This window comes from Lissotriton vulgaris, chromosome 1_2 (assembly GCF_964263255.1).
Source record: "Lissotriton vulgaris chromosome 1_2, aLisVul1.2, whole genome shotgun sequence".
In the NCBI taxonomy this organism is placed as follows: domain Eukaryota; kingdom Metazoa; phylum Chordata; class Amphibia; order Caudata; family Salamandridae; genus Lissotriton; species Lissotriton vulgaris.
Genome location: NC_141686.1, coordinates 187,307,486 through 187,333,760, shown reverse-complemented (window position 1 = coordinate 187,333,760; position 26,275 = coordinate 187,307,486). Strand labels below are relative to the sequence as shown.

The 26,275-nt window shown below is 42.9% G+C and overlaps 1 protein-coding gene across 1 annotated transcript in view; it reads right to left on the bottom strand.

Moving 5' to 3' along the window:
- Positions 1 to 26,275, bottom strand: part of LOC147734870 (dromaiocalcin-1-like) — a 98,135-nt gene that overhangs the window by 23,524 nt on the left and 48,336 nt on the right. The window contains exons 4-5 of the mRNA XM_086953085.1: positions 7,868 to 8,008; positions 6,218 to 6,335 (exon numbers count right to left, since the gene is read on the bottom strand). Coding sequence (XP_086809211.1) covers positions 6,218 to 6,335; positions 7,868 to 8,008 — 259 coding nt within the window. The remainder of the gene's footprint in view (positions 1 to 6,217; positions 6,336 to 7,867; positions 8,009 to 26,275) is intronic.

Here is a 26,275-nt window from a genome sequence, read left to right as displayed (position 1 = left end):
GATGGAAAAAAAATCCTGAAGAATGTACAAACTGAAAACCAATTTTTGTCTGTATAGCATCAACAGCAACGCGTGAGTCAGCTTTGTGTCAAGCCGCCATTTTCATTCACTCAATAGCGTCCCCCTGCACACATTCAGGGACCTGGTCGTATTTCAGATGAAACGGATTGTAGGACAAGAAGCAGAAAAGAAAAGGAAAAAAGTTCCGCCGGACCTCGGGAGCCGGCCGCCTATGTCATGTGCGACCTTTGGCCACACCAGGGCAATAGTGAAGCTGCAGCAGGTGCAAATAAGCTTCAGACAGTCTTACAAGCACTGCTCAGAACTCTCAACTATGGCACTCAACATCCAGGACTTGCCATTCGGATCTTGGCGCCTTGTGCTGGTTCCGACCTATTCACACATCGGTCCACTACTGACATCACCTCATAAGCCAACGGGGCACCCCACGCCGACTTTCGGCGCAGCATTGTAGGATGGCCACACCAGTGCGGCAACTTGCTGGACACCACCTCGGTGCCATCCGGATCTCGGCGCGTTCGAGTCACTGTACCGCAAAAGTGACCGCAACTCAGCTGGACACGCCGTCTTTCGGCGCAGCATTGTAGGATGGCCACACCAGTGCGGCAATTTGCTGGACACCACCTCAGTGCCATCCGGATCTCGGTGCGTTGTGCTGCCTTCGGCCTACTGTAGCCGCAAGTGCGGACGCAACTCAGTTGGACGGCGAGTGAAACGCTAAGGGGCGCCGCACTGCAGCCGAGGAGCCTCCATCTTGGGGGAGACGCACAGCCCCCACTGACTGACGCGACCTCACAGGCCAACGGGGCGCCCCACGCCGACTTTCGGCGCAGCATTGTAGGATGGCCACACCAGTGCGGCAATTTGCTGGACACCACCTCGTTGCCATCCGGATCTCAGCGCGTTGTGCTGCCTTCGGCCTATTCGCACATCGGTCCGCTACTGACGCCGCCTCACGTGCCAACGGATTTTCTACGCTTTTTTTAGCCCTATGCCGCATAACAGGTCATGTGACTTGTTTATAAAACTTTTCATTGGTTCATTTTACTTTTGGTTTCCTAAAGATGGAAGGCTTGGTCATATGACCTAAAAATAACACTTTTCATTGGTTTAGAACATTTTTTTTTCCCAAACGATGAAAGCCCCACCTTGTTTCTGGATGTTTCAGACTGAAGCTGGCGTCAGCATGAGAGCACCACCATCTCGTGGCTCCGTCGTGGTCATTCCGCGAGCAATCATGGCAGCCGCTCCCCACCGGAAGCCTGCGGGAGTCGAGGGCCCCCAAGACTTTTGTAGAATCATCACGGCTGAGGGGACGCTTTTCGAGAATGGAGCCCAAGCCCTAGCAGGCAAGCGTCCGAGTTCCAAGGTGTCCCAGGGCCATTTTAGTGGACCAGGCCCAAAACCGAAGAGCCGTCCGCCATTTTAAGAGTCATGTGGCAGCCGCCTATCGCTGCACTGCAAGAGTGGGAGCAACTCAACAACATGGTGAGCGAGACGCTGTAGCCGCAAGAGCGGGCGCAACTCAGCTGGATGGCCGCCACCTGGGGAGGCCCGTTCACGCCGCCTCCCCCACGCCCCCCCCCCCGGGCGCCCCACGCCAATTTTCGGAGCAGCATTGTAGGATACCAAAACCAGTGCGGCAGTTTACTGGACATCACCTGGGTGCCATCAACATCTCAGCGCGTTCTGCTGCCTTGGGACTATTCGCACAACAGACCGCTACTGACGAGGCCTCCCCCCGCACCACCCGGGACGCCCCACGCCAATTTTCGGAGCAGCATTGTAGGATACCAAAACCAGTGCGGCACCCAGGCGACATCACCTGGGTGCCGTCCAGAACTCAGCACGTTGTGCTGCCTTGGGACTATTCGCACAAAAGACAGCTTCTGACAATTGTTGCTTTTTTTGGTGAAAAATGTTTAAATGTTTTTACAGTTTTTGTTCCGTTCATTATATTTAAAAGTGAATAAAGTTTTATAATGTTACTTTGTTGGAGTGTTATATATTTTTTTAAAAACGGGTGAATGGGGCCTTGAATCGGGTTATTGTCATGTGTGGGCTTTGCAAGTGTACTGCTACAGGATCGGACATTTCAAACTCAAATGCACGTTCTTTTTCTTACCTTTCCGAAGCATGGAGCGCAATAGCAGGCAGAGAAAGGGTGATGCAAGTGTTGAACACTGCCTAGCCTGGAAGTTGCTGGCATTCCCCCCCCCCGCCCGCTCCTGAAAGAGGACACACACACACCGCCGCCCCGAGTACTTCACAGATCTTTAAAAGACCATGCGCTTGTTTATGAGGCTTAAATGGTTTATCACCCCTTCTAGAACCCCTGCATCGACCCTCTGACGTTTCCTGGAAGAATTACCACGTAACACAATACCAAGCCCTGTCAGCTGAAACCCCCGAGGAATCATGGGGCATATTATCAAGGGGGTTTATCTCCGCTTTTTTGGCTTTAAAAGCCAAGAAAGCGGAGATAAAATGATCTCCCTATTACCAAGCTGTCGCTAACACCAGTTAGTGACAGCTAAAAGGAGATAGCAACCATCGTGGGCCCCGCTTTGCATGTCAGTGATAGTGCCCTGAGCAGTTCTTAGCCATGTTATCCAATGGGAGGTGGATAACATGGCTAAGAGCATTTGCTCGATAATACATGAATATCGCTGACTTTTCAGCGATATTCATGCATTGCGGCCGTTTTTTATCGCATTTGCGATAAACCTTGCTAATAGCAAGGTTTATCTGCGATAAAAATCACCGATGTGCGGCGATAATTTTTGTCTCTAGACAAAAATTATCGCTAGTTGTTGGTAATATGCCCCCGGGTTTTTGCTTGCAGAAATCGGGAGGCGGGAGACTAGCACTGAAATCAGTAGTCTCACGCCTGAATCGGGAGGGTTGGCATGTCTGGATTCTCTACAGCTGGGGCCATAAACTACATCCGCAGGGGTAGGTGATAGCCTGGGACCAGCCTGGCATCTAAAATGGCTGCCGTGCACAACAAAATTGTGGCATTGGAAAAAAGGCAAGATGGCGCAGACAATGTTTATCAATAAGGATTCATTTATAACAAAATATTTTATCGCAGTGACAAATTGGCGGTCAACACTTCCTGATTTCCATCGAATCGAACGTTAACAGACGTCACGCAGCAAAAAAAATAAAAAGCTCACGCACAGCCGCTGGAAGAGATGTATCAACATATATGAGCCTCCTCAGCCACCCTCATGAAACATAGGGGATTAGGATACGTCTCCCGCACCCCCTTATACCTAGTAATTTAATTAAAACGAAGCACAAAATGGCGAATTCCCGTTTCGCTACCAGTTTGCGGCCCAGTTCGCGGCCCGTGAAGCGCTTCTACCGTGAAAAATCTTTTTTTTTTATTTTCCTCACGGGACCCTTTAATAACCCCAACAACATTCCTAGGGGGTCAAGAGGGGTATACCTTGCCCCCTTTCATTAAATTCCCCCTTCGTTTTTCACCTCTTCTTCTCTCTCGATCCTACCGAGAGATAAGATGGAATAGAATTTTCAAAAATCCCATAGGGAAAAAATCCTAACTATATATACCTACTGGCGATAGCCAGTAGGTAATATATATATATATATATATATATATATATATATATATATATTTATTTGGTTAATGATTTTTATTAATTTCAATAAAGTAACATCAATAAAATCTGCATGAAGATTCAAAATGGCTTTTAACATTATCAAATAGCAATAGAAGCGAACGGCATAGGTAGGGCTATAAGGAGTCACTCATTTAAGTGACAGTTAGTGTCCATCTTGCTGGCTGGATAGTTGCTTCACTCCGCAGCGCCGCTCAGCCAAACGCAATCAGATTGTATCAGGAGAACCACAAAGATAGTCGGCCATTGTTCCTCAAATCAAGTTCTACAATCAAGTACATACAGTTGCAGCGTAAATTTTAACCTTGTGTAAGAGGAGCACAGCAAAGAATAAAGGTAAAAGTGGTATTGAAGAGGAAAAGAAGAACCAATCTCTACATGGAAATATCATAGTGAGTGCGTTTGTCGGTCTGGTACAATATTAAGTAAGGTTTTTAGAATCATGAGGGTGCAATGGCTGTGCATAGGTCTGTGTATCAAGGGTGAGGGGGGTGCAGGCGTGAGGGGGAAAGGTGAAAAGGGAAAAAAGCCATGGGCTACAGCAGGAGCAAGCTAACTTGCTAACATATCAGCAGAGAGTTTAACCCCTCCCATGCTCATGACGAGCTGAGCTCATCATGAGCCACGGCGCTCCGCTGCTCATGACAAGCTCAGCTCATCATGGCCCGTGAAACGCTCAGGTGCGGGGAGAATTCCCCCGCTGTGCTGAGCGTTCCACGGGAGGCAATACACCTGTGACGAGCTGAGCTCGTCATGAGCAGAGGAGTGCCGTAGCTCATGACGAGCTGAGCTCGTCATGAGCATGGGAGCGCTATGCATGCCCCCATCCTCCCCAGCACAGCGGGGGATTAACCCCCGCAGCGAAGGGGTTAAAAAAATGTTTTATCAAGCTAAGGAATTTACCACTAACCCCTTTCTGGCAGAATTAATTATATTACTATGATTATATTCCCAAACTTCTCTTTCTAGCTCGGCATTTACCAATGTATGTTCTAGATTCTTCAAAACGGAGGCCAAAATTTATCATTTTAACTGGCAGAATAACATTACCAGGATTTTCTGGGAAGTAATTCTATAATGACAGAAAACCTCAAATTAGACACTCATTTAAAATAATAAAATCATCTTTAGAATTGCTCGGAAAACAGCAAAGGCTTTTCTACATTTAATAGCTAAAACATTTTGTTAACAAAATATTCCGGATTTAGCACAGTTTGTGGGACTTTCAGAAGTATTTAAACCATCTAAAATACACCTTGTATTGCACTGTGGAATAAAAGGGATTTCTCTTTACTATAAGGCTTGTAGGATCAAAGAAGCTACATATGAGAGTTGTAGATGAGTTCAGGAGGATAAATCAGTTTGAACATTTAATTACTTTCAATAAGGTGTTTTAATTTTTTTATGAGATAAATACAACTTCGCCTTTACTTGAAAAGTCAAACTTGCCAGACGATTTTTAGAAAAAGCAATATGCAGCTCTGAATATCACTTTCATACTATATTGCAATTCTGCCAAAAACTACAGACCAGGACTGATATTTGTTTCAAAGGAGCTATGAAAGCATTGGGTTTCTGCGATTACTGCTGCTGATCATCAACTCTGAACCACTGCTACCTCAGATGGCGTGCAGTTTTATTCATGCTGAATATTATTATTTCAGTCATGAATAGCAGAATATTTAGCCTCCACTGTAAGCCAAGAGGTACATTTTGGTCTGAGTTTGATGATGTTCAGGATAGGCATGAAATATATTACTTACCAACGTTTACTTATGTATGACCATGCCTGTAGGCTCAGTATTGATAGCAACATAATGGAATGTATTTGGTGGGGTTCTTACCTCTTTTCACTACCTGGTATCATGATGAAACACTAGCGGAGCATCCAGAGGGGTGGTAAGCTGAGGTCTCATGATCAGCAAAGGAACCTTTTTTGTTTGGTGTCTTTGCTTTAAATCAGATTCATCACTAGTTCTACTTTTCTTTTCTCAAAGAAATGATAAAAAAGGACATAGCACCAAGCAGCTTGGTGCTTCAAAAGTTACAACCACAATTGGTGTTCTCACGCGAATTAACAAAAGCGCTTGAGCAGGCATGGTGCTAAGCAGTAGAAACCATTTCAGAGCAAGGCAGATACGTTAAAGTGAAACACAAGAATAAACTATATTTCTATAGTATATTTTTAAGTACTTATTATACTTACTACTGTTCAAAGTTGAAAGTATTACAGAAAAAACAATTATCAGCATTTAACCCATATGCCAACGAAAGAAAATAAGGATTCCTTGATGAATGATTTTCTTATTATAAAACAGTCAAACTATCCAACATTAGGTATCAAATAAACACATACACAGATAATGTTCAGCAAATATCCATATAGATATTTCAGCAGCTACAAAGTATTTGGAGTTTAGAAGGGAAATTCATAACTTGAGGTCGTTTGGTCCCTCATAGCCCCACTTTAAGCAAATGTAGTGCTCTTTCTGTAGCTCTGAAGGCAAAAATGAATGAACGGCTGGTTAGTTTCAGGAAAATCCACTCACCATTGTTGAAGCGCCAAGTACCAACGTAGTGTTCAAGGTTGTTACCGTTGTTAGGCTCGCCAGCATCAAATAGGTTAACATTCATTTTAGATCCATCCGTAAACATGAAATTCCCTTCCTTTAGATAAAAATAGCAAATGAATGTGATGCATAAACCACGCGTCATAGATTAACATAGTATCAGTTAAAATGCATGAGCTTGCAATAAAAGAAAAGGCCACTGGAACCAGCTATACCTGCCTGCACCCTGATAAGTGTTAAACCGGTAAAGGGTTGCATGTGTTGCGATTCAGGGAGGACTCTGTCTGATAGTAGGGGCTGGGCTTTTCCCATTAGAGGTGTGTCAAGACTGATTTTATTATGAGTCGGTGAAACTGAGGTGACATAGTGGGAGAAAAACGCTGGAGTGGGGTGTGGCCTGGGAGATTACCAGTGGCTGAGATTAATTCAAGCATTCAATCCATCACCTTATTTTTGATGAGTTTATGAAGGGGGCATACATGATGTGACAAATGGTGGCATGGTGTGAGTTGGCAGGTGCATGTGAATCAGAAAATCCACAATCATTCCAGTGTAGTATTTGGCCCTAGTTTGCACTTGGCATGCACATTTCACTGGAATTTTGTGTCGAAATATACTCAGCAAAGAAAAAACACATCAAGGAATTGGCCTAACGGCTAGGGTGCTCGACCTCGGACCTGGGGAACCGGGTTCGAGTCTCAGTAATGACGCTTAAAACATCCTGTGATTCTGGGCAAATCACTTAATTTCATCGTGCCTAACGCATCATGTAATGTAACTAATGCTATGTAAAGCGCTCTGATACCCGATTCGGGTCAAGTTCGCGCTATATAAAACTCTGCAAAAAATAGTCCAACTTTATTCACAATGGTTCATCTCTTAAATTAGTAAAAACATTAGAGGTAAAACAGTACATACACTGTTTCAAACAAATGCCAGGACACGTTCAAAGTTAAAAGCTCTCCAGCATGTCTGCCACATAAATACCTATGATTTCAAAGTGCTAAATCATGTATCGATTAGCAGCAAAATCAGTAAACATGTACAAATCATCACGAATATTAACAGGGCAAAGGGATCACATAAAAGCATAATATACCATAGGAATACTGATGGAGCACATTAATATTTCCTAATTTAGTTAACACATACCGGATTACATAGACTAATTGAACCTACACATTTACTTCATCAAGCCAATTAAGTTCTTTCCTGCATAGCGAGGCTGCCCAAAGAAAAGAGACCATTATGTTGGGTTTATCGAGCCATTGTAAAAAGTGTAACACATCCTTACCGTGCAGTTCAGCCCCAGTGCGTGAGAAAGGAACTAAAATACGGTGTATCTGCTGCTTATAAAAATGGAAAAAACTGAATATGCTTGGCAGATTGATGGGAGACTCCATCACATGGACAAAGTGAAAGATTATTATAAGAATAGGAATTAGCTGGAAACCCCATCATGAAAGGATTGAGGTTAAACGCATAATTTGAAATTCTGAGAAATTATTACATGCGCCGGAATAGCATCTCAACCTGTAATGAGGGCACACGTGCAGATTGTGTCAGAAAGTAGAGATGGAAAATATGTCAGAAATGCATACTGTTTGACTCTGATCGGCAGTCACTCACCTGGAATGTGTCATGTGCACCGATCCAGTATGCTTCTCCGTTGGACGGGTTGTTTGGTTTACCCATCAAAGTAAACACAAAATCATTTTCCTCAGTGGAATGGATAGAGGCCAGGTGAGAATTGATGGCAAGGCATGCTGCCTTAAAATGAAAATAAACAAAAGTTTTAATTATGTATTAACTTGTTTCTTGTCAGTTTAAATGAGCATGAGCCAGGCCCCAGATAACATACCAATGATTTACAAAGATACTGATCTATCTATCTATCTATCTATCTATCTATCTATCTATCTATCTATCTATCTATCTATCTATCTATCTATAAACCCACAACCAATCACGGAAAATAAATTAATAAAATTAACATAATTATCAATTAATCCATTAATAAAAATGAATTACCAATTAAAAATTAATTAATTACAAATTAACAATTAATTAACAATTAATTAAAAATAAATACCAATATATACATTAAAATAGGTAATTAATTCAATTAAATTACTTCCCACCCTATTCCCCTATAAACCCACAACCCACTACAGAATTAAGTTACACAAAAATTAAATAACATAAAATTCATTACTTAAAATAAATTATAATAAAAATATACACTTTTCACACATATACTACCATAGAAAACACTTCGATATTATAAAAAATTCGATATATTTGACGACCTATATTATCTACTTCGATATTTTAACTTTCTATATTTATAAAAATCGATATTAAATTACTTACCTTAAATTCGATATTTTTGTTTATTCTGTCCATTCAATATTTTGTCCATTCTATATTTTAAAGTCAATATTATTGTAATTCGATATTTTGAACTCGATATTTTGACTGCATACCCTTTGAAATTCATGTGAAAGTCATTGGCCACTGAGGCCAGCGCAAAGTTCGGGGAGGAGATTTAACTGACACAGGAGTCATAAAGAACAAGGCGATACATTATCGCCGCTTTAATCGGCAGGAAACTGCTGATAAAGCGGCGATAATGGCCTTGATAATATGCTCTATTAATTCCAATTGAATCCCATGTTAGATGTGGTCACATCTAACATGGGCTTCGATTGGAATTCAGAGAGCATATTATCAAAGCCATTTTCGCCGCTTTATCAGCAGTTTCCTGCCGATAAAAGCGGCGATAATGTATCGCCTGTCCTTGATAATATGCCCCAAGATTAGTAGGCATATGACAGTGAGGCTGATACTCAGGTGTGATCCGATAATCACTCCTATGGACTGTGTTGCATGGCTGACATGCTTGAAGTCACTACTGTATGACAAACAGACTGCTTCCTGGACAAAGGACAGGAAAGAGGACTGGGCACTGCAAAGTGGACAATCCACACAGCATGAACTTCAAATATTAGGACAATAAATCACATCTGTCCACAAATTGTCAAATGAGAACTGTAGATTAGAGTGGGGAATGCTGCACAACCTCTGCCTGCTGTGATCAGGACTGAGAACTTAGATCTGCTAGTTTCCCTGGTGGGTGAGGGGATGTCACCCAGGAGAATCAAGCCCACGTGCCCTGAAGAACCAGGATCTGCAAGCAGGAAGTCAGTGCTCTTGGAGGGTGCAAGGTCTACTGAATATCCTGCCAAATTGATCCCTGAAGCAGAGTGCGAGATCCTGATCCACATCAAGACAATTGCATATGTTGTTATTGAATGTGACAGCAAAGAAAAGTCAACCAGAGATGAGAAAGAAAGCAAATGAAAGCAAAATAATATACAGAGGTATTGTAACAAGCATACAGAAATAATCGGGAAGAGGAATGGAAATTTAGAATGCAAGGTGACCACGAGGAAAGAATTTACAAACATGAGGGACGCAATAATGGGTGTGCAAAATGTTTGTTTGACTCCTAAATAATGAATCTACCCTGCTGTATGTTGAACAGCTTGTGCCTTCCTCTCTACAACTTCGCATTTGTTGGCCAACATAAATGTCAGGATTGTGCCAGGCTGACTTGGTACATTCCCTAAAGACATCATTAGCTCTGTCCCTGCTAGCCAAAGTGCACCATCTGTAACCCCAGCCCTACAGGGTAAAAACTGTGTGTGCAAACTTAGAACATCACAAACCACATCCCCCAAAGAATATATGTAGGCATATAATTACTGTGTATAGTGGGATGCCTACCTTGCACTCCCTACCCTAGGTTTGCCTACAGTAAGTGTTCAGTCAAATCCCTTCCAGGGTGGACTAACTTCACATTACCTGTGGGTAAGTGTCATCAGACTGCCTGTCTTAGAGTAGAGCTGGACAACCCCCGTGTAACCCTGCAGTATCAATGGAGTGCTCCTCTACCTAAACAAGGAAGTGGTTGTGATCTCTTGTGCGCTTTCGTTTGCTGCAGCCACCTTTGCACAAGCACTTTGAACTTCCAGAATCGCCGAGCAGAGTGCCATTTCTACTCTGCCCGGTTAGGCCATTTGCTAGCAGCCATATTGGGGCGGTTAGCAGTCCAGAGTCTGGATTGCTCCCAGGTGGTGGTGCCTATTTAATGCACTCCGCTTTGCCATCGTGCAGCGGACGTGGGCAGCGGCCGGCGCTTTGAGGGGGCTCCAAAGGCAAGCCTGTGCGACCCCGTTCGTGCCTGCCCAGCACCTCGTGCCAGCCTTGCTGCCCGTTTGAATAACTGGGAAGGGTATGCTGGACACAAGACTTGCTCCTCTTTCTGGGTAGTAATTTATGTGAGAGTTCCTTCTAAAGCTATACTTGAATGGTAGGAAAATGTGCTTCCCGAAGTTATCTCCAGACACGCTCAGAAAGGGATACTCAGCTCCCTGCTCCAAATGTCACATCACAGTCCCTTTTTTAATGGGACATACTACTAGGCAGAAGTTCCCTTCTAAAAAATGACTCCACATGTGCAGGACATCGTGTCCCTGTTAAAGCTATGCTCTCGAATGCCAGATCATTAATAAAACATAGGGTGGAATGCATAATGTTGATAGAGGAACACAAAATTAAGCTGGCTTTTATCACAGAATCTTGTACTGACGAAACCTCAGGACCTGATCTGGTAAAAGCCCTACCGCCGGGATATCTTTGTTATACACAAAATAGACCCATTAGGAAAGGCAGTGGGCTGGCTGTTATTAACCACAACTCATTAGAGCCCTCGTTTCTCTCTGTCCCCAAACTGGCCTGTGAATCCTTGTCAATAAAGGTCTGTATCTCTCATCACAACACTCTCAAAGCTATTCTCCTCTATCACCCTCCAGGGGCCAGAGGCCTGTTTTTGTAGTCAGCTGGAATGCTCTTAGAGGAGGGACTTTGCAACAAAGTGTTTACAATTTTAGGAGACTTTAATTTGTATCTTGAGGACGCTAACGATCCTGATAATATAAAACTGCAACATATTTTAAGTGGGGGGACCTCACTCAACTAATGTCAGACCCTACTCATACCGCAGGACATACCCTAGACGGCTTTTTTACCAACCACCCCAACATTCACTATTGAGGAGTCTTGCCACTCTCCGGTTCGGATCATGCAGCAGTATTTTTTGATATCTCTTCTTCCAGGCATCTCAAACTCAAAACTGGAAAAACATCAATAGCTTAGAGCTCGACAGCTGTCTGAAAGCAATGTTGCATTCCTGGCCCTCCTCCGCTGAAGAGGCATCAGCTGAATACACCGAATGGCTGGCCTCAGCCTGTAGAACACTAGCCCCTGCTAAGATATGTTTTCCCCAGAAGGCATCACCATCGGCCCCCTGGTAATCTGACTGCTCAAAACTGCTTAAAGCTGAATGTAAACGGCTGGAACGCATCTGGAGTAGAAGCTACACCAATATTACAAAAGGGGCTTATAAAGAAAGTCTCTCTTGTTACAAAAGAATGCTTCTTGATACAAAAAAGAAGTACTTTGGGGAACAGATTAGTAATGCCAAATCCTCCAAGGAACTTTTTAAAACCATTGTAAAACTCACAACCCCTACTAGCGCTAAAATACGGAGTGGACCTGCATTCTGTGAGACTCTGGCCTCCTTTATTTGGCAAAAAGAGGACATTATTTTCTCCTCTTTCTGCAACATGCCAAAGAAGGACATCAAGGTGGGAGCTTGAGGCTTGTTAAATGACTCCAAGTTAATCCCCACTTTATACAGCTTCGCGACATTGGAGGCCCAAGATGCAATAAAGCTCTTGATGGCAATTCATTCTGGCTCACCGCTAGACCCATGCCCCGCATCAGTGGTCAAAATTGTCCTGAATACTATCGGGTCGGCCCTTGCTCCAATCTATATTACTTTCTTTAAGACGGGTCTGTTCTCCGAGGCCTGGAAAAAAGCTTCAATCCTTTCTAACTCAGACCCTAAAGAACCAAACAACTACAGACCCATCTCTCGCCTTCTGCTGCCGGCGAAGATGATAGAAAAGGAAATTAACTCTCAATTAAGTTCCTTTCTTAAGACCAATGGTCTACTAGACCCAACACAATTTGGCTTCCGTGATGAACACAGCACTGAACTGGTTCTGATTAAATCTACTGAAGAAATCAGAGAGGCACTGGTTCAGGGAGGAGCCGCGATTCTGATTATGCTGGATCTCTCTGCGGCCTTCGACACGGTCCACCATGAAGTGCTATTGGACCGGTTAGTCGAAAATGGGGTTCAAGGCAAGGCCCATGCCCTTCCAAAATCTTTTCTCTAGGATCGGACCCAAACAGTGGACCTGGACAAGGATCACTTGAGGCCTTTCTCCAGGCCCAGTGGCGTTCCACAGGGTTCGGCGCTTAGTTCAACGTTTACGTGTCCCCGCTGGCAGCCCTTATACGATCATTTGGGCTCCAGCTCACCTCCTATGCCAACGACACACAAAAAGTGTTGTCAATCCAGAAGGGCAATGAGACTGAATCTGATCAAGACTGTCATGACTGGATTGTCATGACTGGGCGCAAGGAATCACAAGCTGGATGTCAGCAAATGGCTTGAATGCCCACCTCAGAAGTGCAACCAAGCTACTTCTTTTTAGAATGGGGCTGAAAATCTGGCTTTTCTCTTGAAATAGTCGATCCTGTCCAGTAATCAAGTAGGCAGCTCCCAATGCCAGGACACCTTAGGGTAGCAGTGCGCTTTACAAGTTTTATTAACATAACATAACGTAACATACGCGGGACCATGGTGATGGAGAATTGTAATTCCAGCTTCCAGTACAAGATCTGTAATTTTAAGCAGGGAAGCCAAGGAAAATATCTAGTGGCCGGGGCAAGCCCTTCAAGACACATAGTGCATTGTGCAGTGGGATAAGAGCAGTTCTGATCAACTGTAGATCACTTCCCAAAAACACTGAGGACATCTGGCTTTTACTAATGGATAATGATTGGGGTTTGGTGTTCCTTACGGAAACTTGGCTGAACAAGGACACACTCCTGTCTTTAGCAATAGCAATTCCCCATGGTTCCAGGATAGTTTGTGTGAAGAACAGCCATTACAACGCGGGCATTACAACGCACTACCATTACAAGAAATCTTTTACCACGCATAATTCATTACAACGCATGCTATTACAACGCATGCCATTACAACGTAAGTATGGGTAAGTATTTCATTTAAATAACTGTTATTTTTTTTATTATATTTTTTATTAGTTTAGATGCAAATTAATATTAATTTTAAAAATGAATTACATTTAATTGAATTTAGTGTATCATTTAATTAATAGTAGTTTTTTGCATTTTTTCTTTTTTTAATATAGTAATTACTATTAAATATACAAAATAATTAAATTATATTTAAATTATTATTTAATTCTAATTAATATTAATTAATGAAATAATTATATTTAATTTAGTAAGGGAAAGTATTTAAAATAATTAATATTCATTTTCATAATGATTTTGTTTAATTTAATGTAAATTTAATTTAACATATTAAACATTAATTTTAATAAATTAAAATATAAACTTAAAAATATTTTGAAAATTAAACACATACACTATCCAACACTTACCCTACTATTACACCCCCCTGGAGTTAGAATAGTAATTTTAACCCCTACACTATCCAACACTTACCCTACTATTACACCCCCCCTGGAGTTAGAATAGTAATTTTAACCCCTACACCATCCAACATGTACCCTAATATTACACCCCCCTGGAGTTAGAATAGTAATTTTAACCCCTACACTGTCCAACACTTACCCTACTATTACACCCTCCTGGAGTTAGAATAGTAATTTTAACCCCTACACCATCCAACACTTACCCTAATATTACACCCTCCTGGAGTTAGAATAGTAATTTTAACCCCTACACCATCCAACACTTACCCTAATATTACAACCCACTATTAAATGTAATTAATATTATTTTAATTAAAATGTAATTTAATTACAATTATTAAATTTAATTATATTTAATTTTATTTTATTTTCATGTAAAATATTAAAAAATAATTTAATTTAATTAAAATATATTTTAATAAATTAAATCCATAAACGTACTTAAATAAAAAAAATTACATACCAATACTTACGTTGTAATGGCATGCGTTGTAATAGTACCTGCGTTGTAATGGCATGCGTTGTAATAGCATGCGTTGTAATGGATTTTGCGTAGTAAAAGTTTTGTTGTAATGGTATGCGATGTGAATGTATGCGTTGTATCGTCATACATCCGTTTGTGTCATCTCATGAATTAACCGGTTTCGATGCCATAGAGGGCATTCATTTCCTCATTAAGGGGCCTATTAGGATGACGGGCGGACTTTGTCGGTCCGTCATCCTGGCGGGGATTAGGACCGCCCGCCATAAGGGCGGCGGTCCCGTGGGGCTATTAGGATGTGCCCGCCACAGTGGCGGGCACATCCTGCATTTTTAGCATTGTGGAGGGCGGTGCTCTCTGCAACGCCCGCCACAATGCTAAAAATGCATTAAAGCATTTGCATAGACAAAGCGGCAGGCACCACGCGGTGCCTGCTGCTTTGTCTATGCAAATGAAGGGGGATACCACAGGTACCCCCTGTGTGCACCCACCACCTCTCCTTCACTCTGGGGGCCTACAGGAGGCCCCCTGAGTGAAGACCGCATGCCTTTCTGCCACCGCGGAAAGGCATCACAAGAAGCCCATTGTAGTATGGCTGACGGTGTCTGAAGGACACCACCACCATATTAATCCTTTTCTGCCCCGGCCGCAAGGCGACCGGGCGGACAAGCGGCGGATGGTCTTTCCGTCTGCCGAGGTCCCCCCACCATACTAATATGGCGGGGGGAATTCCAATGCGGATGTCGGGCGGATTGCCCCCGCCAGGCTGGCAGTAGCCACTGCCAGCCTGGCGGGGGCAATCCGCTCGACATCTTAATGGGCCCCAAAGTTTTTCCCAGTCCTGTCCGTTGCTGGCCTATTAAGATATAGACTCCCAGATTGCCCAATCCCCTATTTATGGGAGCTGAGCAATCTGATTGCGCAAAAATCATTACAATACTCTTATTGTGTGGCGTTAGGTGATTTTAACCTGCATGTGGACGGCGCCTCATGTCTCCTTGCCTCGCTCTAAGCGCAGTCTCTTCAGGGTGCAAACCTTCCACAGCATGTTTTCAGGCCCACACACAGAGCAGGCCATACTCTTGACCTAATTTTCTCTAACATACATTCTATTCAAGTTTTGTTGTAATGGTATGCGATGTGAATGTATGCGTCGTATCGTCATACATCCGTTTGTGTCATCTCATGAATTAACCGGTTTCGATGCCATAGAGGGCATTAATTTCCTCATTAAGGGGCCTATTAGGATGACGGGCGGACTTTGTCCGTCCGTCATCCTGGCGGGGATTAGGACCGCCCGCCATAAGGGCGGCGGTCCCGTGGGGGTATTAGGATGTGCCCGCCACAGTGGCGGGCACATCCTGCATTTTTAGCATTGTGGAGGGCGGTGCTCTCAGCAACGCCCGCCACAATGCTAAAAATGCATTAAAGCATTTGCATAGACAAAGCGGCAGGCACCGCGCGGTGCCTGCTGCTTTGTCTATGCAAATGAAGGGGGGTACCACAGGTACCCCCCGTGTGCACCCACCACCTCTCCTTCACTCTGGGGGCCCACAGGAGGCCCCCTGAGTGAAGACCGCATGCCTTTCTGCCACCGCGGAAAGGCATCACAAGAAGCCCATTGTAGTATGGCTGACGGTGTCTGAAGGACACCACCACCATATTAATCCTTTTCTGCCCCGGCCGCAAGGCGACCGGGGTGGACAAGCGGCGGATGGTCTTTCCGTCTGCCGAGGTCCCCCCACCACACTAATATGGCGGGGGGAATTCCAATGCGAGTGTCGGGCGGATTGCCCCCGCCAGGCTGGCAGTAGCCACTGCCAGCCTGGCGGGGGCAATCCGCCCGACATCTTAATGGGCCCCAAAGTTTTTCCCAGTCCTGTCCGTTGCTGGCCTATTAAGATATAGACTCCCAGATTGCCCAATCCCTTATTTATGGGAGCTGAGCAATCTGATTGCGCAAAAATCATTACAATACTCTTATTGTGTGGCGTTAGGTGATTTTAACCTGCATGTGGACGGCGCCTCATGTCTCCTTGCCTCGCTCTAAGCGCAGTCTCTTCAGGGTGCAAACCTTCCACAGCATGTTTTCAGGCCCACACACAGAGCAGGCCATACTCTTGACCTAATTTTCTCTAACATCCATTCTATTCAAGTGGAGAACCCTCAATGTATGACATGGACAGACCACTTTCTAATCTCTTTCTCATTCGACATAGGCAAAACGCAGGAGCCGGGTCAAAAACAATTAAAGATGGGTAGGAACTTGATGAGAGTGAGTGCAGACACAGTGGGTCCAATGATTACTAACGGTGACCAACCACACTTCACTTGACGAGGTGGGCATTAAAAACTCCTAAATCTCAGAGAGAGTCCCCTTCAGCTACCTGTGTTTCAGAGGATCTCAGAAGGGGCAACAATGGATGTAAGAGATTGGAAAGGCGATGGAGGAAGGAGTATACTCAAGAAGCAAATCAGGAGTATGATATAGCTCTAAAAAAACGTTGTAAAATGATGGGAGTGACAAGGAAAGAGTACTTTGTTAGACAGATTGAGGGTGCAGAGCACTCAAGCAAAGAGAATTTCAGGATCGTCAGAACCTTTACCAACCCTGTTGTGGCGGAAGGGAAAAGCCTGCCCTCTTTAGAGTTATGTTCTAATCTTTCCAACGTCTTTGAGAAGAAGATTAAGCATGTATGCTCTTATTTCACATCTGAAGTGTCATTATTGATTCCCAAGGCTCCAATAACCGGTATGTCCGATGGCCGTTTACAGAGTTTGCCCATATTTCCCCACAAGAATCCAAGGCTGAAATCTTGAGGTGTAAATCGGGATCTCCCATTGACCCTTGTCCTCCCAAGATTTTTAGATTACTTGCTCACTGGATTAATCCAGCACTGAATTTCATCTGGAATACCTCATTGTCCAAGGGCATCTTTCCTAATGTCTGGAAACAGGCGCTCCTTCTGCCTCTCTTGAAAAAAACTAATGCCGACCCCAAGGAGCTTGGGACTTATTGCCCTATTTGTTACCGGCTCTGGCAAAAATGTTAGAAAAAATAACGCAGCGCCAACTCACAAAGTATATTGACCACCATGATATCCTTCACGTCACTCAGTCAGGCTTTCGGACAGGATATAGCATGGAAACAGCCTTGGCGTAGGTTCCAGAGTCTATAAGAATGTCAATGGATGCAGCAGTGTTGGCTATGCTGATCCTTTTGGATCTGTCTGCAGCCTTTGACTTGGTTACTCATTCCATACTGCTAAATAGGCTTGAACAGATTGGTGTCCGGGGTACAGCCCTTGCTTGGATTCAGTCCTACCTTCAATCCTACCTTCAGAATCACCTAACCCGCTAAGATGTGGGGTACCACAGGGTTTAGCACTAGCCCCCCTGCGCTTTAATATCTACTTGGTACCACTCTTCAATCTGATTGACACCTGGGAGTTGAAGGCTGTTTCATATGCAGATGATGCACAGCTGATATTCTCTTTTAAGGATCAGTCAAGGGACTCATTTGCAAGATTAATGGGTTGCCTGAAAGACATCACCAGCTGGATGTACAACAACAATCTGAAATTAAATGCTGACAAGATGGAGATCATGTTCTTTGGTCAGCCCCCCCCCCCCCTCCCGCAGGACTCTGGGTGCCGGCTGACTTAGTAAAGCCACCCTGTCCGGCTAAGGAAGCTAGAAATCTGGGTGTCAAGTGGGACTCCGTTCTATGCTATGAATTCCATATACACCATGTCTCATAGGTCTGCTTTGGCAAGATGACAACTTTAAAAAAATTGTTGCACCTTTTGCCAGAGGACTCCAGGAGGACAGTAGTTCATGTGACAGTGACATCTCATCTAGATTATATGAACAGTCTGTACCTGGGACTCTCCAGCTATCTTATTCACAGAGTTCAGATGATTCAGAACGCAGCAGCAAGACTTATTCACAGAGTGCCGCTCGGTCAGCACATTTCTCCTCATATTAAGCTCCTTCACTGGCTTCCGGTTGCAACACAAAGTCAAAGTCAAAAAGTTTATTTGTTCTGGTACTCAACAGAGGACCACAAAATATATTATACAAGTTACATATAAAAAGAGATTCAATTTTGTCAATACAGAGATAAAAACGATTTTAGAAATTTATACAAGTTAAAACAAACAAATTCATTCGGAGGTTGCTTGCAAAGAGCGATAAGTTCTCTCACTGTCGTAATTCTACATGAGCAATATATTGGTGCTAAAAATCTAGTGCGGGCAGAAATTACGATCTGGTTCGGACATACAAATAGAACATGTTCCAGAGTCTGATCACCCCCTGCGCACAATGTACATAAAGCAGATTCCCCCGGGGACCATCTTGAGGTAAATGAAAGTAAGGGGAGGATGCCCAGTCGAAGCATAGCAATTGTTCTCCTTGCACCATGTGTTAAGGTTAGCCCAATATAAGGCCGACTTTGTTTAAATTCTAAGGAATCAACAAATGGTTTATAGGTAGGTAATTTGGTGCAGTGTCGAGAGTCCACTTCGTAGCTGACCTTTGGGGTGAAGCATTTTAAGAATAGTTTTAGTTGTGCTGGTGACCAATTTAGCAGCATTTCAACGGTAATATTTGCTACACGAAATGCTTCAGCCATATTCTCTCTGAAGACTTGCTTTTTAGCATCATGCTCAAAGGTTTCTTTTTTCAACAGTGACCTTAGTGTGTTCTCTTTTGCGTGCAATAAGTTGTAGGCCCACCTTATTACATTTGCAATTGCTACTGCATAGGAACTTGTCACTGATAGTTCCAGTCTCAGTGCTTGGACAGGAACTGCATCTGACAGTTTCACAATTTTTCTTAAAATCTTCCCCTCTTTTAGATCCATAAAAGCCCATTGTTTTATGGGGATGGGGAAAGTACAGGAGATATTTTTACTTTATAAAGGTTTATCAGAGAGGAGAAATGTCTATTCCCTGTTGCGCTATAGAGTCTCAGAAGGGCCGCGACATGTATATCTGATTTCCTTGACAAATTATTCAGTTGCACGGTGTTAGATACGTTTTTTGAAAGGATCCTGCCAAGGTAGGGATAGTCCTTAACTTCTTCTATCTTTTCCCCTCCTAATCTCCAGGTATATTTTGCGCTTTGTTTCCTCCCCGAGAAGGCCAGCACTTTTGTTTTTTGAATGTTTGGGACTAGATAGTTTTCTTTAGAGTATTTGTGCAGAATGTCCAGTGACATTTGTAGTCCAAAAGGGGTAAGATCCAACAACACTATGTCGTCAGCATACAGTAAAGCAATTATTTTTTGATCAGCAATTTTTGGAGGTAGGTTGGAGCCCAATTGCAGGTAATGGCACAGGTCGCTTAGGTAGAGGGAGAATAATATTGGGGCTAGGAGGCACCCTTGCTTTAGTCCGTTTTCAGTTTTAATTCTTTCCGTGTAACCTCTTTCTCCCCCCATTTGGACTTGACACCAAGTATTGGTGTGTAAGCTTATTATAGACTGTAGTAGTTGTTCGTTTATGCCAAGTTTCCTCAATTTTTCCCACAATGTTGGTCGGTCTACCCGGTCAAATGCTGTAGAATAATCTATGAAGGCAGCGTATACAACCTGATTTTTTTGTGTTATATATTTGTCAATGATGGTTTGGATAACAGCGATGTTGTCAGTTACCGAATGTTTAGGTCTGAAACCTGCTTGAAACATCGGTATCTGGCCAGTCGTGAAGGCCCATTCTTTTAGACGGTGTAAGATTTCTGCTGCAAATACCTTGCCCACGGAGTCCATAAGTGCTATTTGACGGAAATTGCTTGCCCGCGTTTTACTTCCCTTTTTATGGATCGGAATGATTATACTTCCCTGCCATGATTTTGGAACTTGGCCAGTATCTAAGATATAATTGAAAAGGGGATATAGCAACTGACTCCATTCTTTTGGGGCGATTTTTAGTGCTTTGATCGGAATCTGATCAGGGCCAGACGCTCCTGTTGATCTTGCTTTACGTATGTTTAGTTCGACAGATGTTGCGGTGATTTTACTTAATGGAAGTTTAACTTTTTCTTTATTGTAGACCCCACTGCTTTCCGATGGAACTATTAAGTTTGGTCTATAAAGGTCTGTCAGAAAACTTTCCCAGGCATCCGGAGGGACCGGTATTGATTGTAATTTCTTTTTGGATCCAGTAAGTTTTCCTATTAGGTACCAATATTTGCGCTGGTCGTTCTTGTTTGCCGCTATCTGGATATCTACCCAGTTACGATCTTGTAAGGTTTTTTTATGTTTCAGATTCTCACGTCTTAATTGATTTTTGGTTTTATTTATTTCCTTTTTTATTTCTGGAGTGGGATTCATATATTGGGCGCGTATGTATTTGTTTAGTTTTTTCTTTACTTCAGAGTTCTTAAAGGTGCGCTGATTTTTATCTTTATTCTTACTGTTGCCTGCTGAATCCTTTGCTGTCATATTAAGGATGAGAGATCTGAACTCTTTTATGATGGATTCAAAATTTTCGATGGGATTTTCTGAGTATATTCTCGTTAAGAGTTGTGAATGATCAATCAGAGACGTAATTTTGTCGATGGTATGAGAGTTCCAGAATATGCGTCTCTTTTCATTGTTCACCACTACATTGCTTTTTTGATATATTATGTGACAGGCTGCAGAAGATTTAGGTAACCAATCTGTTGTCAGGTGCATCATGGCATGATCGCTTTCTAGACAGAACTGGTTGAGCAGATATGAGACTGTTTCTAGCAAATCATTACTTGTGATTATATAATCAATTATAGATGATGTCCCATTTCCCTGTCAGGTATAATTTGCAGGGATATCCCCTTCCATGCTACCATTCAATATTACTCCATTTATGTTTGTTAGTGTTGATAATAACAGTTTCCCTCTTTTGTCAGTCAGTATGCCCTCCGGGAATTGTGGAGCTATGATGTCCAGACCTTCTTCTGAGTGTTGTTTTGCCCATTTATTAATTTCAAAATTAGAAATTTTACTATTGAAGTCGCCGACAATTAAAAAGGATGAGAGAGGATCGTTTTCTGTTATGATCTCAATCCTTTCCATGATATTTAAGAGTATTATATCATGCTTTTTACCTGGAGGAGCGTATACATTAAAGAGGAGAATTGTTTTAGGGTGAGCAGTACTGCATGTTTTAGCTGAGATTGTGATGCACTGTAGGTTTTCTAAGTTGGTATCTAATAGTTCCTGGGCCCATAGATATTCTTCACTTAATAGATTAGCTAAACCGCCTTTAGCATGACCTCGATGAGTGTTTATTGCTGGAATTTCGTAAACATAATAGTTTTGAACAGTAATAGGTTCGGTTGCCCATGTTTCTTGTAAAATCAAGATATCCGGCCGATTTCTGGTAGCAGGGGACAGTTTGTTCTTAATTCCACCTGCGATGTTCCAGGAGGTTATTTTTATGCCAGTGCTAAACAGATTGTTGTTGAGATCTCTTGGGCTTGTTGCTATTTAGAGTCTCTGAGACCCAAGCCCAAGATTTTGTGCTATTATCGTTCACAGGTATCTTAGGAGCTTGATACCAAACGGCCCGTTGACCTTTGTTCACCAGAATTTTTAGTTTTTCTTGCCCTACAGAATAAGTATCTGAGTGCATGATTGCTTGATCTTCCAACGCTTCATCATGTCTTGGAAATTGTTTCCTGTATGAATTGGCGAGTGCACTGATTTGGGCATCATACCCAATTGGAACTGTACTGACCATTGATTCTTTTCTTTCCACAACATCATAGCCTTGTTTGTAAAGTATCTCCTTATCATTCAGGATGATTTCTGGGATAACAGACGACCAAAATGTTACCCTTGCTAATTTAGTGTTGTCTTTAATGGGAAAAGTTACTAAATCAAGTTCGTTACTACTCAATGATTGTAGAGGCTTAATATGGCGTAGTAGATGTATTATCCTTCTTCTGTTGAGTGGGGATGAGTCACTAGGAAAAAGTTCTTCGAATTGTATAATTTTAGGAGAAGACTCTTTTTCTCTTTGTTTGTTCCTGTCTAGATGTTCCATGGCTTTATTATTATTTATTTGAGTTGGTTCCTCTAGAAGTCTGAAAGAGACAAATTCTTGCGCTCTTGGGTCTAGTTGTGGCGACTTCTCTTCAAGGTTTTTCCTAATTGCTGATTTTGCAATACTTTCAGATGCTATTATTTTTCCAACTTTTTCCTCTTCAGGGTTTTGTTTTATAGCTGACTGTCGAAATTTTAGTTTGTGAGCTTTCTTTTTTTTGAATCCTCCTGATTGGCTTTTTTCTCCTTCTTTTCCTTTCTTCGATGTCACTTTCCAAATTCTTTTTAACTGTAGGTTTTCCATTATCTTGTACTGATATATTAGACATATGTAATTCCTGGTTATCTGATACAGAATTATTTACCAGTGTAGTTGTTTCACTTCTTTTTTTGAATATTGGGAAATTGTTAATTTTTTGCTGATGTTCTTCTTTGAAAAGTTTTTTTAAGGAATATATTGTTGTATCATTTGGATGTTCCATCTTTTGTTTTTGTTGTGTTTGAGTCTTAAAAGTTTGGGTACCGAAATCACGTGTACTTTTCTTCTGTTCATTATTATGTTCTTTCGATATATCATTTTGCTCAGATTTTGTTTTTGTTGGTAAATTGTTTGCCTCTACTAAGAGGAGGTCTTTTTTCTTTTTCTTATTAACTAGATGTTTTAGTATCCCTATTTGGACGTCCAGGGTTTGATCAGAATTATCAAGAATATTTCCCAGGAAGGAGAGAACCGATTCTAGAATCTCTTGCAGTGTAAACAGGGCTTTTGATATGGGTGATGTCGTGTTAATAATATTATTATTTGTTTTAAAGTTGATATTGAAAGGATCGGATGAGAGATCGATTAAGGTGATTGGAAGAGATGTTTTATCCTTATTGTTCTGGCTTGCTGCATGTTCCAAGTTTTGCAGTCCTAGAACTGATTTATTGATATTTGAGTTGTCAAATAGCGCTGAACTCCCTCCGTTTTTGATAGGAGTAGAAGTTTTTAAAGTAGTCTGTTCTTGTTGAGGGTTTAGTAAATCAGCTGGAGTGCAAGGTGATTTACTACTTAGATCGGTGGCCAGAAGACACAGTTTTGATTGTTGGTTAGGTATCGTTGGAGTGCTTTCTAATTCCCTTAAGATTACGGAAACGTTGGGAGAGGCTTCTCTGGCAAATGTATTCAATTCTTGAGTGTCTTTAGTTGTAAGTGTAGTAAAGTATGTGCTAATTGCCGGTGTTAACGTTATCCGACCAGGTTTAATTGCCTTGTCGGTAGATTTCCGAACAGCATTTTCTGTCCCCATTCCTTTCATAAATATCGTGCGGGAACGTAATTTTTTGAAGCCCATTTATTAACCTATATACTTTAGATTGTTGTGGGTTATGGGTTCTCAGGCAATAACACCGATGTAAGCTCTGATGTAAGCTGCTAGGTGACTTACCGAGTGCGGTGTTCTCTGTAGTAATAGTCGGGATGAAAGGGGGGGGGCCCGGCCCGTCCTCAGACGTCCCCGGGGCTTATCCCCGCGCTTGGTCCCACGCGCGTCCCGCGTCGCGGGGAGCGAGATGTTATCCATATACTGTCATATGGATACTTCATTACATATATTGCGTTAAGTTAGCATGAGTGTATTACATGTTTAAACAGCCGGTTCTGCCTTCGGCTTTAGTTTTGCACACGACACATACTTGTTGTTGTAGCTTTCACCCTAGAAGCGGTGAGGTGGTTTATTTGAGAATAATATGTTATCTCTATGCTATCAGCTTTGCCTGGTACACTTGGTACAACTGTCTGCACACTGAGAGCTGCACACTCTAAGATTAACCTAACACAAGGTTGCTGGGAGGCCTGATCCTCGCACCACATTAGACATAACACAAATAATGTTGATGCCAACATTTTGGGCTCTACGCGGGTTTAAGATAGAGTTACACGGAATGAACGTGGGACACTTGGTGCTGCGCATGAAGAGAGCTGGTAGCTGTTGATGTGATCTGCTCCTACTGACATTGAGAGGTATGGGGCCGCCCTGCTAAAGCCCGAATGATACCTTCATACATATAAAATAATATGCTAGATAGGGTGCGCGAAATATAGGTGATATAGATTTCTATAGAACTTGCATTATAACATGCTAGCACCTTTTGCTTACTATGGATTAGTGACTATGCTGCTGACTCTGATTTTTATAATCTGCATTTTGGTATTATACAAGATACTGCGTTTGAGAACTTTGCATTGAATAATAAATATTTCAAACTTGCACTTGTGTTCTTTGACTCTCAGTTTTGGTTTGAAATGATTATATAACGAAAGAGTGTTCATGTGTTCCACGATTCCTGAGGTATTCTAAAGATCATGTTCTGGTTTGTCTAAGACATGGTTCATTCCATAATGATCCATGAGACACTGTAGCTAGCTAGGTAAGGAGATTTCTGACACTGAGATGAGTTTTGGATCATCCTAACTCACTGAGGTTCTAGATCTCTATGCACAGTTCTGTGGGAGAACGGAAACCCTGCTACAATACGTTTCATTGGGGGCGTGTCCGTGGGCGGGTCGCCTGGGGGAAGAGGAACCAGGTGATCTCCGCTAAGGTTTCTGGTCCTCGCAGTCCCCCAGGCTAGGTGCACTCGCTGTTTGCACCCTGGCCTCAACCCCTCTGACTCCAGCTGGGAGCGACAGGCAGAGCGTGCCGAGTGCAGCTCACGCTCACACCAGCGAGTCAGGGGGAGGCAGCGCCACGATACGGTGAGCAATCAACGTCAGCTCCAAACAGCCAGCACAGGTTGTAGACGGTGAAACTGGTTTTCTTGTTCATGTGTTCCACGATTCCTGAGGTATTCTAAAGATCATGTTCTGGTTTGTCTAAGACATGGTTCATTCCATAATGATCCATGAGACACTGTAGCTAGCTAGGTAAGGAGATTTCTGACACTGAGATGAGTTTTGGATCATCCTAACTCACTGAGGTTCTAGATCTCTATGCACAGTTCTGTGGGAGAACGGAAACCCTGCTACATGGCGCCCAACGTTTTGGTTGGCCTTAAAACATGACACTCGAGTAGTATATCATTCATACCTTGACACCTTCATTCCCGTTTCCGGTAAACGGTGGTGTCGGAAAACCTACCTGTTTTTGAAATAGGTCTTTTCAAGCTTGAATTCTACTTTAAACGGTTTCTTTGAATTACTACCCAGTTGTGCTACAAAGTGTTCTTTGTCTTTTTTCACTTCCGGTGCTAACATGGCCGTGGACATAGCGCAGCATAGCCGCGTCGCGGTTCGCGACCACTTGCGGGCATATAATGTCCCTGCGGAAGGTTTGGCTGTGGTTCTAGTGGTGAGTGCGGAACATGCGTACCCGTACGAATTGTTTTATTCCTGGGTGACGTTTCCGGAAGTAAACGCTAATTCGGGCGTCTACCACTCATACACTGCCTCGGCTGTTCCGGCGGCTTATGCTCCGTACAGAGCACTGGAAGTACCTATAGATGTTTGGCAGCACGGAGTTTGGTTTGGTGGCGCCCTACCCCATTCTTTAACGGCTCCAAGGTTAGGTCCGTTGTCCATTGCGGGCACGGCCTGGCCCGCCTTGGGTGGATTTACTCCACATCCTAATCGCGCCACGTGTAATGTGGGTGATCTGCGGCGACTGCATGATGTCGCGGTTGACGTGATTAGAGCGCTTGTTCATTACATTGGTCGTAATATACATGGCGCAGCCCCCGCAGGTGCGCAGCTTCGAGCGGAACAGGCTGGTTTGAAAATCAGTCCTGTCTTGGTGAATTCCGTAATGGGCAGAAAGCCAGAAAATAAGGATGATTTTCCTTACTGGCTTGCCGAGAAATTCGACCAGCTGGAGGCTGTGTTTCCTA